We start from the raw sequence: 15749 nt of genomic DNA on the forward strand, positions 1-15749 counted from the left end.
CCTTATAACATGAAAATGGAAAGTGTTTCATGGGGTGGAAATAATACTTTTCATGTTATCTTTTTTTTATTGTCTAATCATTTATTTTATATTTACATTCTTAAGAGTTTATAATTATTACCATTCTTTATAACGCAATTTTGAATGGACACAACATTGTTTATAATTTCTCGAAAACTCAATTATAACTATCACTTGTGTCGATGGACGAAGTAATGAATGCAATACCGCCAGTATCGATAAGTTCAAAGTATACAGTTTATTAAAAATGAAAAACCTGATACTTAATGGAACGAATTAAATGTGTCGATGACTGGGTTAGTGTCGAAATTTAGGTGCACTTACCTTAGACGAATAATTCTTTGAGTTGTGACGTATGAAATGTGAATTTGGCAGAAGTTCTGCCAAATTGAAGAAAACGAAGTAAAAGAATTTTACCCGTTGTTTAATTCCTTTTAGCTTAAATTTTAGTATAAAATCGCCATATTGATAAAGTCTTAACAAAGAATGATTAACAATTTTCAAAGTATAAAGACATGGAGTCAAAAAACACAATCTCGAGTCATCACACAGTTCTCTTTATTCTCTCAGACATATTCACCTTCGTTCATAAATATGTGAACACTTCCTCAATCGAAATAAATATTCAAAGGAAATTACGAATCTATTAATGAATATCACTCATGTATTTGTATATACTTTGTATCACACTAGATAATATATTTCACCAATTATTTATTTAATGCCTTGGCAGTCACGATAGGAGCAATTCGATTTTCTTTTCATTAATGTATCCGCTATGTGCCGTGTAAAATTTCTTTTTTTATCGATCTTGACACCCTAGCTATTGACACCCTAGTTATAATTTCTTCATTGTATCCAAAGTAACATTATTTATTTTCTTTTGCAATTTCGTCGTAAATGATATTGGACATTTCTTCTGTCGAAATTGAATTTCTAATAATATACAATTTAGTATTATTAAATATAAAAAACTGTAAATATACATACAAAGTAGAATTTAGCAACAAAAGATTGTACAGTAATAATTTACAGTGTATATTAATTATTCATTGAAGGTGGTAAGTGTCCACATATTTATTAACGGGGGTGAACATGGATAAATACTACTTCCATCTAGGCATTCTAACGCCGCACACCGTCTGCAGACATTTCCTACGTCACGACCCAACATCCCCAATTAGCTATCCATTAGGCTAGGGTTCGGCAAATGAAAGAATCGACCTGGAAAACATCCCTCCCTGCCTCGGTTACACAGATCGAACGTTCGGGGTGCAGTGAGAATATCGACAGGACCGAGAGGGCGTGAAATTGTTTCAGGAACCTCATCCCAAGTCGATTCTTTCACTTCCCAGACCACGCGTCTTGAAGGTTTGTGCTCGAAAGTATTTAATAACGACAAGTGAAGCCGGCGACGTTTGCCCCTTCGATTATTCGTGGCTAACCAACGATCTTACGAGAAGGATGTGTGGCTGAGGGTGTGTGGTGTGGATCAGGTGTCAGCGTCCAGAGATCGGGGCGCTGCAGAGGCCGGTGCAGCAACGCATGCAACGGTTGCAGCGGACCCAACGACCCAGTGGAGGCCCGATCACCGACACGTCGTACTCCACCATCAAAGTACATCGGCGACCTTGCACGGCCGCGACGCCGACCTCCATGCCACCACACACTCTTCTCGCCACGACACAAGGTACATTCACCTCCTTAGGCTTCATCGGGTGTTTTTACTCGCACGTGGTTCCACACCAGTGGTGCCGTTGTTAATCCTTAAACTGCAGGAAAAAGCATTCGAGGTCTCCATTTTTAGTGGAAGATTGTTTAATGCACTGAACATATGTATATTAAGGTGTTTATGGAAAAGTTTATACAGTGGGTGTAGAAAGTATTCGTACACCGATAAATATCCGAAAAAACTGTGTAAAATTGTAATTTATTAAATTATTTTTGATAAACAGTGACATTCTACACATTCTCGAAAATCTCTAGAATGGATAGATGACAACAAAAAATAGCTATTTATGTAAGTTGCGAAATTAACGAGAAAAAAAGAATTAATCGATAGAAATGTTGAAGCGATAAGCATTCGCACAACTGTTTAATTTTTAAAGCTTGATTAAAAAAAAAAAGAAATTTACATTAATTTATAAGAATACAGTGGCGAGCATATAAATAGGGAAAATGTTTGTTAACATATAAGACGTTGTTCTGCAGTCCCGATTGGTATTTGTCCTTTAATCTCTCCATATTTCAGAAGTACATTTCTTAAGCTTTACAATGCTGTATAGTTTTAATTGCTAATGCCGTTTAATTAATAAGAAAAAATAGTAGACTTGAAATAAGGACATTTTTGGAGAGCATCTAAATAGGGAACTACAGAATTATTTATCAAAAGTATTTTATTTTATAATATAAACAACATATTCACAATAACATATTAATATTTCGTTGGGCCTCCCTTTTTTCTTATTACCTCAGCACAGCGACGTGGCATAGAGTCAATAAGACGAATACAGCGATCGATTGAAATACTTTTCCAAGTTTCTTCTATCACATCGTATAAATCATTTAAATGTGAAAGCTTTTTGGTTTTATTTTCTTTATCCACGTCGTTCCAAAGGTGCTCGATCGGATTTAAATCCGGCGACTGAGCAGGCTAATCCATGACTCTAACTTTATGTTCCTCCAAGAATCGTTTTGCCTTTCGTAACGTGTGTTTTGAATCGTTATCAGCCTGAAATATCCAGTCGTCTGGCAAATTTTCTCGACTAAATGGCATTAAATGTTTGTTTAAAATGTCGACATAAAGATGCTGGTCCATGATGCCATTAATACAGCAAATTGGATCAGGATCGTTTCTAGTCATGCCACCCCAAACCATCACAGAGCCACATCTTCCTTTAACGGTTGATTTTAAACACTTCGGACTAAATTCTTCACCTATTCGACGTCGTACATAAGTTCTTCCATCTGATCCGAAGCGATTAAACTTAGACTCGTCAGTAAAAATTACTTTCGCCCATTTCTCTCTTGTCCAGAGAAGATGCTCTTTAGCAAAGGCGAGTCTTGCCTTACGATTCTCTTGACTAATAAAAGGTTTTTTACGGGCGATGCGACCGCTTAGTCCAAATTCATTCAGACGGCGCCGAACGGTGTGAACACTAATTTTTGTGTCTATTTTGTGTGGAAATTTCACGATGAATATCAACCGCAGCCTTAAATCGGTCCGCTTCTGAAAGACGGTGTATCGTTTGATCCAATCGTGGTGTTGTTTTTCGCAGTCTTTCATTGCGTATTTTATTATCAACAGTTCCATTTATTTTAATATGTTTAAGTGCTTGATGGACAGCGTTGATTGAGATTTTAAGACGCTCAGAAATTTTACGAAGCGTTAATTTTTCATTCCGAAGTCGGAGAATTTCTAGACGTTGCACAGTTGTAATATGTTTGCCACGACCCATTTTTATATGCAAAAACTGATATACCTAACTGCACTTTACATATGGTATTACTACTTGTACTTTATAATCACATGAACTTATCAAAATATACGTTGAAAATAAGAAACTCAGTTTTCCCTATTTAGATGCTCTCCAAAAATGTCCTAATTTCAAGTCTACTATTTTTTTATATTAATTAGACGGCGTTAGCAATTAAAACTATACAGCATTGTAAAGCTTAGGAAATGTACTTCTGAAATATGGAAAGACTAAAGGAGAAATACCAATCGGGACTGTAGAACATCGTCTTATATGTTAACAAAACATTTTCCCTATTTATATGCTCACCACTGTATAATATTAGGGGGACCAGACAGTAATGTCGTTTCTGTGAATGTCAATACTTGTTTATCATATATCAGCTCGTTGTATACCAATTGATTTTTATCGATCAGATATCGAAAATTTGCACACTAGATAGCAAAATGTTGTTGATAATGAGGGCGATTACAAAATTGATTATAAATAAAAACCTGTTATAAATTTATTAGTTTGAATTTAATGTAAAAGATACGACATTACTTTCTCGTCCCCCTAATACTTCCTTCGAGGAATTTTCTTTTGATTTTATAATTATTGCAACTCTTCTAAGCGTTAAATTAACTAAATTATTAGTTATTCGAAGTGGGATCTTCTTCAACTTCTCTATTAGAGCCATTCTTAAAAGTACTTTACTGGAAATTTGATGTTTTCTAATTCGTACGGAGCAATAAACTAATGTGTTTATGTTATAAACTCTACTCTAAATGCTTCGTCATAAGAATCGTACAAATATTTATTGCTTCTATACTTTTACCCACTTTTCACATTTTTTTGTTAATTTCACAAATTATATTAATAACTAGTAAATGTTGTTTAGACTATATCGATTTTAGAGACTTTCGAGAATATAAAAAAAGAAGTAAAGAAAGTACAATTTCACACAAAAGTTCTTTGGGAAATTGATCGGTGCATGAATACATTCTACACCCACTGTAGGTAGTATTGATAAGAACGTGGGAGTTTTCTTTGGAATCGATTCCTCGCGTGAAAAGGATTCGAAAAGTCCTGTAGCATTTTGCGATTGAAAGCTCCGTTGTCTAGATACAAGTAGCTAAATTTGAGTGGTACAACCTTTGGCGCGCGTCGGTTTATCAGCTGATCGCGCGCCTGCGCATGCACGCTGACGTTCGAACTGTTTATATCTCGATAACGAAGCCTCGGATTTAAAAATGGGAAAAGAATTTTCGAGACTCCCTGTATGTATCTAAATTGAAGAATAATTATTCGTATTAAAGGAGTTATTATTCATTTTTACGTTTTCACTTTAAATTGACCTTATGAGAACAGTTGCGATGTTTGCATGCAATATTTGCACATTTTTTAAATAAATGAATCACTCCTTATTCAAAATGTGATTCATTACTCAAAGGAAATGATTGTGACCTAAACTTTGATCTATACGCTGAATGAATCATAATTTCAGTTATAGACTTAAGAAATGACATGTAAATTCGCATTTAGAATTTGAAGTTTAAAAATAGACGAACCGAATAATGAACACCCTAGGAAATAGAGAACATAGTTTCTTAATGAGCGCCAAAAAGCTTTCCAGTAATGTAGTTTATTTCGATAGATAGTTTAAAAATAACAAATAGCAACACGTTGAATGCACTGCATCATTTTCCATAAATACCTTAATATCGTCTATAGATGTTCACGTCTCAAGTGCACTACGATGCATCGATTACAAGTGCCAGCAGCAGTTTAAGGGTTAAAAGTTCTCGTTACCTGATCGGTACAATCGCGATAGTACGTCTGGACTAAACTAATGGAATCGTTCAATGGAATAATAAAGGTGAAGCGACGGAAAGGTGCTGATTAATCCATTGCAGTCAACATCCATTTGATATCAGTAATCTTCATTTATCAGCAATCGTCTCTCAGACAGTCACGATATCATTTGTTACTTCTTAAATATATTTTCTCATTGTTAAGGGGGGAGTCTAGTCCAGTTAATGTATTTTTCTAATGTATATAATTTCCAGATATAATTAATTTTTGTTATTGAAACTTTTTTTACATATAAAGTGACGTTCGAAGAAGAAAATTTGACAGTGTAGATTTAATTTGAATGTATACATATATAGATATAGTAGTCGCAAGGAAGGAGCCCTGGGAAAACATCTGATAGATAAAATCAGAAAAATTTTTTTCTTTAGTAGGAACGTAAAATGCGTATGAACCTCAATTTGCAAAAAAAAATTATTAATTGCAAAAATAGCGGCAACAAACATGAAAATGAACGATACATGTCGGCCGTTATTTTGCAATAACTTTATGCTATAATAATAATTCATTAAGAGTCGAGGTTCATGAGCATATAAACTTAATGACATTCAATTTAAGGGTTGAATCAAGTGAATCGGATATAAATTCGATGAGCTTATGCGCCCCACCGTTTTGACCGAATCCTTTTCTTGCGACTACCACATATATCTATATATGTATACATTCAAATTAAATCTACAGTGACAAATTTTCTTCTTTGAACGTCCCTTTATATGTAAAAAAAAGTTTCAATAATAAAAATTAATTATATCTGGAAATTATATGCATTAGAAGAATACATTAACTGGACCAGACTCCCCCTTTAAGAAATTAGAGAATTTATTATATAACATTCTGTGGGTAAGAATTCATACATAATTATTTACGTTGAATATAAATTTAGTCCAATTCGTAACACACTGACGTATTAATATGGTCTATTTTTTGCTGAAAAAAAAAGTTGGAATTCAGGGTAAAGCTAGGGGAGAAAAGTTAAAATGTCAATGGGTTAAGGGAACGACATCACTGGTGCGAGGTCGCTGAAGATGTGTCCGACTTTTGGAAATTACTTCGAGGTGCTTTCATTGCTGCTAAACGAAACCAATTCTCTGGTAATTCAAATATTCTGTGTCACTTGTGTTGTATATTATCTGTGGTTCCAAGTTTCTTACTATTTCGATTAATGTAGTTTCGTCTACTCGAACGAGGTCACGGATAAAATGAAACATAAGGCGCTCTATTTCAATTAATTCGTGTAAATATTGGTGTAATTTTACAGAGAATATAAACTAGATAAGCAATCTCGTGAATTGTTTATTGTTTGTTTTGTAATACTGAGCAAAGCAAGCAATGGCCAGAATTGGGTAAGATCATTCCATGTTGTTCTGCTAATCAATGTAACATGTATCAAGTAGGTTATTTGTGACCTATCAAATTGTTATTCTTTTTTTTCAAAATAAATGCTTATTCTCTACAGGTCCAATAATTGTTTTCTTAAAAAATATTTGTTTCAGCCATGGTATATATAATATATTACAAAAATATTTAGATATGTACTTTATACAGATCTTAACTTCATTTTCAAAGTCACAAGCATTCAAATAAATTGTAATACGAATAAAAATATATTTTTGCGAACATCCCTTAAATAAATCAGATGTACTTAACAATTTATGATACTTTCAAAAATGTGAGTCATTTTCTCCTCTCGGTCGTAAATTCAGAGATGATTAAAAAATTCCAAAAATCTGACCAGCAAAGTTAAATGATATTAAATATTTAATAAAAATCGTTCCAGCAATGAAGGTGTTGTAATTTGCCATTCTTCGTGAACGCTTCAATCTACAGCGACTTAAGAACTCCAACATATAGATTACCTCCACTATCGCCACTGTTGCAGTTTATTCGCAACATTAACATCGATTGCATTCTGTCGCATGCGATTACTCACTATCACGATTATCTGCTATTTTACATCCACAACCACCCACTCGAAATAGGTGAGGGTATCAAAAAGTAACCAATCGACTCTGTAAAAAGTGACAGACTAACACGAAATTTTAATAGCCGTTATTTTCTTCGAAGTACCTCTGAAAAAAATGACAAAGCCCGACTGTCGCGAGAAACGCTGCCATTTTTTTTAACTTTCAGCACAGTACTCATTTCTTTCTGAATCTTCTCTACTGTGTCGAATCTTGGCTCTTTGAGTTTCATCTTTATTCTGGAGAAGATGGAACGCACAGATAGTCAAATCAGGACAATAGCAAGAACCATGTTTCCCAGGATGAAGACGAAGTTTAAAGAATAGAATAGTTTAAAGAATCTATTGAGAAGATTCCAGAAAAATCAAGCATTCTGCTGAACAGCGTGTGCCACGAAAACCTTTGATAAGACTAGGACAAAGACTTGGAAATTTCTTTAAAGGGGTGGCGACTAGAATCTCAGATTGACTGTCACTTTTAATGCCAACCATTAATTGACAATTATATATCTACAAACAAAAATGTACTTTCGTTGTATGTAACAAGCAATTCTTAACATTTGTTTATTCTCTACCAATATATACAGAGAGTGTAGAAAGTATTCGTACACTGATCAATTTCTAAAAAAAACTATGTAAAATTGTAATTTATTAACTTATTTTTTATAAACAATGGCATTCTACATATTCTCGGAAATCTGTAGAATAGATAGATTACAACAAAAAATAGCTATTTATTTAAGTTGCGAAATTAACGAGAAAAGTACAATTAATCGATAGAAATATTGAAGCAATAAGTATTCGCACAACTGTTTAATTTTTAAAACTTGATTAAAAAAAAAGAAATTTACATTAATCTACAAGTATATAATACTTCCTTCGTGGGATTTCCTTTTGATTTCATAATTATTATAACTTTTCTAAGGATTACATTAACTAAATTATTAATTATTAGAAGTGGGATCTTTTTCCATTCCTCTATTAGAGCCATTTTTAAAAGTATTTTACTGGAAATTTGATGTTTTCTAATTCTTACGGAGCAAGAAACTAATGTGTTTACGTTACAAACTCTACTGTAAATGGTTCGTCATAAGAATCACACAAATACTTATTGCTTTTATATTTTTACCCACTTTCGCATTTTTTTGTTAATTTCACAAATTATATTAACTAGTAAATGTTGTTTGGACTATATCTATCTTAGATACTTCCGAGAATATGTAAAATATCATTGATTATAAAAAAGAAGTTAGGAAACTACAATTTCATACAAAAGCTTTTTGGGAAATTGATCGGTGTACGAATACATTCTACACCCACTGTAGTCTTCTTCGAGTGTAAAAAGACATCACACGTGATACCTTAAAATTAATAGGAACTACAATCGTATAAAACTTCAGTGAAAAGTGAGATACATAAATAATAATGGATAATACGAAGAGAAATGGAATCCTGTTTGAAAACTTTTTGATAGCCCCACGTACACTTGTCTCAATGTTCGAGAAACGTGCGTGCTGCAAGTCGACGTAGAGATTAGTACAGTATGAGATCGTTAAACGATGCACAGAGGAAACGTAATGGCGGTGTTGTAACGATAAAGCCGTAGATAAGCGACTTAGAGCAGAACATTGGTCGTCGATCATTTGAGAATGGTACTTTGTCACAGTCGTTCATGCATGTGCACCACGCATCACTTAGTTCACCACAGTCGTCATTGTACATTTGATTCTTTAGATACGTAATAGCGTTGATTTCGTCGGGATATATTGTACGTTAATCGCATGCCATGTACCATGACGGAGCGTTCGGTACTCGAACGCCTTCGTTCTCTGTTGTCAGTCGTAATCACTCTCTTTCATTACAGACGTCTCACTGCGTCCTATGAAAACCCATCATTCCACTTCATCCCGTGACATGGTAAAGAGGCTTATGCACTTTGGCTAATTTTCCGTTGAAAAACCTGTTTCGAACATTCTTAGAACGAAATGGGAAATTATCATTTGTTATAAGTATTTATGATTATTTAGTTTATGATATTTTGTTATTTATGCTTCTATTCGTTTAAGAATCAAATAATTAAAACAAATACAAACATAGCTTCGTCGAATAATGAAATGAAGAAATCGAATTAAAATTAGAATAAAAAAATAATAATATAATATATAATATCAAAAATATAATAAAAATCTTAAATATAAGTATCTACAATGTCCCTACGCCATTGTGAGAAAAGTGATACAATTGCGCTGCATCAGTGGTGAACACGTAAAAAAGTTTCCCAAAAATTAATTTCATTATTTATGGAAAAATGCTCATTTTTCTTCTTCTGTTCAGGCATCTATCTGATGATATGTTGCTCGATAAATTATATTTATTGAACACGAGGGTAGCAGCGAACAAACGACGTGAATGTGTTCTCTACGCGATAAACTAAATTTCTTTCACACTTTATAGTTTCCAGTTTATAATATTTTGGAATGTTTACTTTTCTCCTATAGGCAGGTATTTTTAGTAATTTTAACATTCTGAAAAGAACTACACTCCACGTAGTTGAAACATTAACAACTAATTAATGCACGTTTAATTCATTCCTGCTAATTATGCCCAATTAACTTCGTTATATTATAAAAAGACAGGTGAAACGTTTTAGTGCAGGTGTCTTTTGAAATTAAATTTTCAAAGTACTGCAAATCTTGAAGTCGTCAAGAATGAAATAAAAGGTTACAATTAGTACATGAAATGCATCAAAAGAAGGATTCGAAAAGCATAGTGACACAAATAAACAAAGAAATAATAAATAAATTGAACTGTAGATTCCACACAGCTTCTTTGACAAATTCAAATCATGTTGTATTGTTTATTTCTAATTATACGACTTACATTACTACACCTTTCAATTCCTCAAATAAAAGCTCGACTTTTTTAACGTTCTTTAAAACGAGTCTCATTTGAAAAACTTCCTAAACGGCTCCAATCTGATAAATCAGAAATCGATGACCGCTATCATCCCGTGAAATGGGTGCAAAAATCTGTTCGAAGTGCGAAAAGCGGATCAAACGTATAAGCCTCTTTACTTGGTAACGTCAAACGGGGCTTCAAAATTTCCTATCCCACGCGAATTAAACAATTCGTCTTCGAGATAACGTAGCATCGAATTTTCCACCGTACTTTTTGCATATGAGGTGTAGAAATTAATTCTGCCTTTCTTTGGTATTGGAATCGCGGGAACTGAGTTTATTTGAAATTGTGCCTTTCTAAGGTAAACTCACCATTTATTTATAAAAAAAAGAAGCATACTATTTTTAATTTTCTCTCAGTCCAAGTATAGTTGTGAAATCAAGTTTCAAAGGAGTCTGTGTGATTCATTACTGTGTTGATACGTTAATGTAACGAAATTGAGGATAAATGTTTCTGTTTAAACTAGAGTTATGAATAAAAAAAAATTAATTTCTATACGTAGTAATTGTCATATATGATTGTAAACCGTTAGAAGACCAACAATAAACATAACGTATGAACTGTTAAACTTCGTATACATAGTTGTAATGACCATTAGGTTGATACTTATATCTATATAGATTTATTATAATGGAAATTGAATCGAGAACTTAGAAGGTTGGTAAAATGTTTACATTTAAACTCTACTTACAAACGATTGTAAAGGCGCAGAATCAATTCCTACACTTGATACTTGGTCGAGTTATTCGTAGGTCTCCATTACCCGCATTAAGTATTTAACGGTTATTCAGAATTTCCAGGCTGCATAATGGAAATTAGAAATTTATGCGTTGAATCCACGAGAGTGGAACGATTACCAAAAACGACGTACTCCTGTCACATCGCGAGTTTCTCGTTTGCCTTTCATTGAAATTGCTTCGCGAAAGCGAAAGAGCCGCGCGTTATACACGCTCCGCGGGCCGAAAACCGTTTCGTAATTTATAGATCCATAAATATTTCAGCAAACCGAGCAACTCTTCCGCGAAGAGACCGTCTAATCGACAATAGGCGTTCCAGCGATCCAATTAATGACTCGACGGTAGTTTTTCTATACCCGTTTTTTCCATACTATCAGCGTCAATGCGAACGAAACTCGTGAAGCATAGACAGACTGGTATTTTCGGTAATTCTTCGAACATTAAACCTCGCAATACCAAGGAGGGGTCGCCATTTTATTATACAGGGTGTTCAGGCTATTACTAGCCAGCGTTTTTCTCGTAAATGCTACATATGACAAAAAAAGTGATACTGTTCTTGATGTGCAATGTAAACAGGTAGATAAATCTTTCATATTTATTAGGTAGACTGGAAAGTAATGTCGTTTCTTTTACATTAAATTCAAACAGATTTTTAATAAATTTCTATTTTTAATCAGTTATGCAATCGTCATCGTTATCAACAGCCTTTTGTCATTTATTGCGTAAATTCTCAATGCCAGATCGATAAAAATCAACGAGTTGAACCTACGAGTAACCTTCAGTTTTTTAAATGGAATGGTATATTTTGTATACGAAAATATGATAGAGTATCGAATTCTAAATAAAAAAGTATTGACCTTTATTAGCCCTAAACCTCATAGGTAACGAGTAATTTCACTTTATTACTTGAAAATTTTCTTAACGTAATATCAAGATGGAGATTCAACCTTGTCACAGATTTCCGCAGGACAGCGATGTGTACAGGCATGGAGCTCCTGATGAAGTGCTAGATGACAAGGATGACGTTTTTCTTTACGTAGAATTCGTAGTACATTTATTTGAATCTCCATCTTGATAGAACATTTTCAAGTAATAAAATGAAATTACTCGTTACCTATTAGGTTTTTGGGCTAATAAAGGTCAATATATTTTTATTTAGAATTCGATACTCTACCATATTTTTGTACAAAAAATATACCATTCCATTTAAAAAACTGAAGGTCACCGTCATTTCTCAGAAAATAATACAAATATGAAATATCTATATACCTGGTTACATTGCACAAAAAGAACATTATAAATTTTTCCTCTTTCATTTTTTTGTCATATGTACCATTTACGAGAAAAACGCTGGCTAGTAATAGCATGAACACCCTGTATATTAAGAGTTCTCGCTGAAATAGTTATTTAAAAATTCTTCAAAAATGAAATATTACGTAAAAGTTTGTTCTATGTGAGATATTGGTTTTATGTCATAATACAATAAACTAAATAAGACACAAATTGTACGTATCTTATTTAATGAATAAATGTGTAGAAAATAAATAATTGTTAAAGTGAAAGAACTTGAATTGTCTTTCGCTCCATATCGAGAAACTTTTATATTTTTAACCGAATTATTTTATTTTACTATTTATACATAATAGTACCTTTTAAAAAGTGATAAGTTTTTATTATGTGGATATTTTCCTTGGTAATCTATGTGACAAAAAAAAATGTTTGGTATTGCGGGGGTTAATGGAAAACCAGTAAAACGAGATTTGAATCCATAAACCTGAATTTCAAACCTTAACGCCAACCACGTATGCATAAAATGGCCAAGCGAGAGAAGCGAATCCCAAAATGCTAAAAATTTACATTAGCAGACCGCGAAACGGAATTACCTACTAAATATTCGATTATTCGGTTAAGTCGGTGGCCCGTAACCTTTCTAAGCTCGTGGCACAGTTCCAATTCTAGGATTTTTGAGGCGTACAGAATGATTTAGAGAGCGAAAAACTCCACCACAGTTCGTAATTCTAAATCAATTGTAAAGTGAATTCCAATTATAAACACAAATCAATTTTGCTAATCTTCGCTTTGTCTATATTAAGGTTAGATAACGGTTTCCAGCATTGGAAATACCGTATCCACTCAAACAGTTATCATGGTGGCCTCGACAAATAAAATTACAAACAAAGATTTAATCACTGATTATCAATATTTTTCTATTAACCATTTTATACAATTTGTTGAGATTCTATTCCATTAATCATTAACGCACAAAAAGTAACAGCTATTACTAGAAATATTTTGCTCTTTTATTTATGAAATTATTATAATAATTGTAAGAAACTATGATATAATAATTAAATTAAATTCTTTAACAAGATACGTTGCTTCAGCTTAAAATCGTGTTCAGTGTTCTGTAAAGCAAACTGTTTGGCGTTCTCGATTCTGTGTTACGGCAAGTACTGTTTTTACATTTCCAATGTTATTGTATCATAAACATTATAAATTGTATTAACTGATCGTTTGTTATTTTTCTGTGAACATTATTTCGCGTGTGTTTCGTTAACCATGCTACTTATACTTCTGAATGTTAAGCGAACATTCGGTTAACTAACTAACCGCTTAATCGAATATTTGAGTACTCGGTAAAGCGCTAATCCTTACCTTTGACTATCGGCCAACTCGATCCATTAATTCATAAATCAACAAATCGGAGGTGTGAAATCATCGCACGCGTTTGTCGCTCGATGAACCCTAGAAAGACTAAAGAAAGGAGCCCTAAGAAAAATATTAAAAATATGCTATTTCTGTTGTGTCTCTATAATTGATGTTTACGATTCAATTTTAATTTGGGAGGAATGAAAGAAAGATTAACGGAGACAATTGCTTCGCGATACTCTTCAATGTACTCTTGGTGGAACTAGAAAAAAGTAAAATTTTATTGAAAAGGCGGTGAAGACGGGACCTTATTTTATATGTTCTATATAGAAATAGTTTCTACTCAGAGAGAAAAATGAAATTACACCATTGTAAACTGTTGATGTCCTCGAAGAAACATTGTATCAGAGGATACTAGGCATAAATGAATTCAACGATTCTCGATTTTTCAGTATTATTTTTGGACAACCCTTTATATTAGGCGTAGAAATTCCATGCCTTTCAAAGATAAACTTATAAATTTATAAAGAAAAACAATGCAACTGTCAAAGAACGCATATCGTTGTAAAATCACATGTAGAAGCAATTTGTTTGTTCTTTCATTGCTATAAAGGTTGGTATTTTAATGTAACAAACTAAATATTGTAAATATCTCTGGTTAAACTCGAGTTATTACATGTGAAGGTAGAGAATTACCTTGCAATCTGTTAGAAGAGCAGTAATATCAAAATTGATTGTTTACTGAATTTCGTATATACAGTGGCGTTCAAAAGTTCCCGGTCAGATGGTTTTTGCGATTTTTCTTCCAAAAGAAAAATGTTAAGACATTTTTATTAGAATCATATGTAAAGCCATATTACGTGAAAGGATACTACAAAAAAAATCACCCCTATTTATTTTTCTTGCGTCTTTAATTTGGAGAATACGTAAAGTAACGTGTTCAAAAGTTCCCGGCCAACGTGTTTAACAAAAAAATTATGCTTGTTTTTCATTTTGTAACAATTTCGAGGTACATTATTTAACATATTATAATTAATATTTCGTAGCCATGCCTTTTGAGGCAATAACAGCAGCACAGCGATGAGGCATGGATTCAATTAACCGAATAATGTAACCGCGTGGTATTTTATTCCACTGTTCTATTAAATTCTGAAAAAATTGTGTCTTATTAGAACTTCTATGAGTTTTCATTCGACGTTTCATCTCTTTCCAGAGATGCTGTATCGGATTTAAATCCGCAAATTAAGAAGGCCAGTCTAAAACCTGTACTTTATTTGTAGACAACCACCTTCTTACGATTTTCGATGTATGTTTGGGGTCGTTATCATGTTGGAAAAACCAATTTTCTGGCATTTTCCTTTTATCATATGGTAGCATATGACTTTCTAAAATCTCGTTGTACATCACACTATTCATGATACCCTCAATTTTTATAAGAGGACCAACTCCTTGAGCGGAGAAAGCTCCCCATACCATGATGCTTCCTCCACCATGTTTAACAGTTGGTGTTTGATACCTTGGATCATTTCTTTTCCCATCTAAACGTCGTACATATTTTCTTCCATCGCTGCCGAACAGATTAAATTTAGATTTAAATTAGATCGAACTTTTGCACGCCACTATAAATGTAGATAAATTGTAATGATCATCAAGTTGAGAATTTAACAAAATGTAAATTGAGAATGTAACAAAACTACAGTTACAATCGATTAAACGTAAAAGCTTAGAATTAATTTCCATGCCTCGTCAATAATCGAAACTACCCCAAAATTGGCTATCAAATTCGATTTCTATAACCCTCAAAATTATTTTCAAAGTACAATTTGCTACAAAACTAATACATTCTCTACTTCGTTAATACTACCGGTATCCTCCTTAGCTTTTAAATATACATAACTTTCTAAAGATTAATAATCATAACATACAGTGGATGTAGAAAGTATTCGTATACCGATCAATTTCCAAAAAAACTATGTGAAATTGTAAATTATTAACTTATTTTTTATAAACAATGACATTCTACATATTCTCGGAAATCTCTAGAAAAGATGGAGTACAAAAAAGATAGCTGTTTATGTAAGTTACGAAATTAACAAA

General features: G+C 33.0%; 1 protein-coding gene across 7 annotated transcripts in view; it reads left to right on the plus strand.

Annotated features, from left to right (window-relative positions):
• Positions 1–15749, plus strand: part of LOC128888527 (diacylglycerol lipase-alpha) — a 113879-nt gene that overhangs the window by 89269 nt on the left and 8861 nt on the right. Inside the window, exon 15 of one of the 7 annotated variants that reach the window (XM_054145467.1) lies at positions 1518–1711. The exons of the other annotated variants lie outside the window; for them this stretch is intronic. Within the exon in view, the coding sequence (XP_054001442.1) occupies positions 1518–1711 (194 nt within the window). The remainder of the gene's footprint in view (positions 1–1517; positions 1712–15749) is intronic. 7 annotated transcript variants of the gene reach the window in all.

This window comes from Hylaeus anthracinus, unplaced genomic scaffold, assembly GCF_026225885.1.
Source record: "Hylaeus anthracinus isolate JK02 unplaced genomic scaffold, UHH_iyHylAnth1.0_haploid 11994, whole genome shotgun sequence".
NCBI lineage: Eukaryota > Metazoa > Arthropoda > Insecta > Hymenoptera > Colletidae > Hylaeus > Hylaeus anthracinus.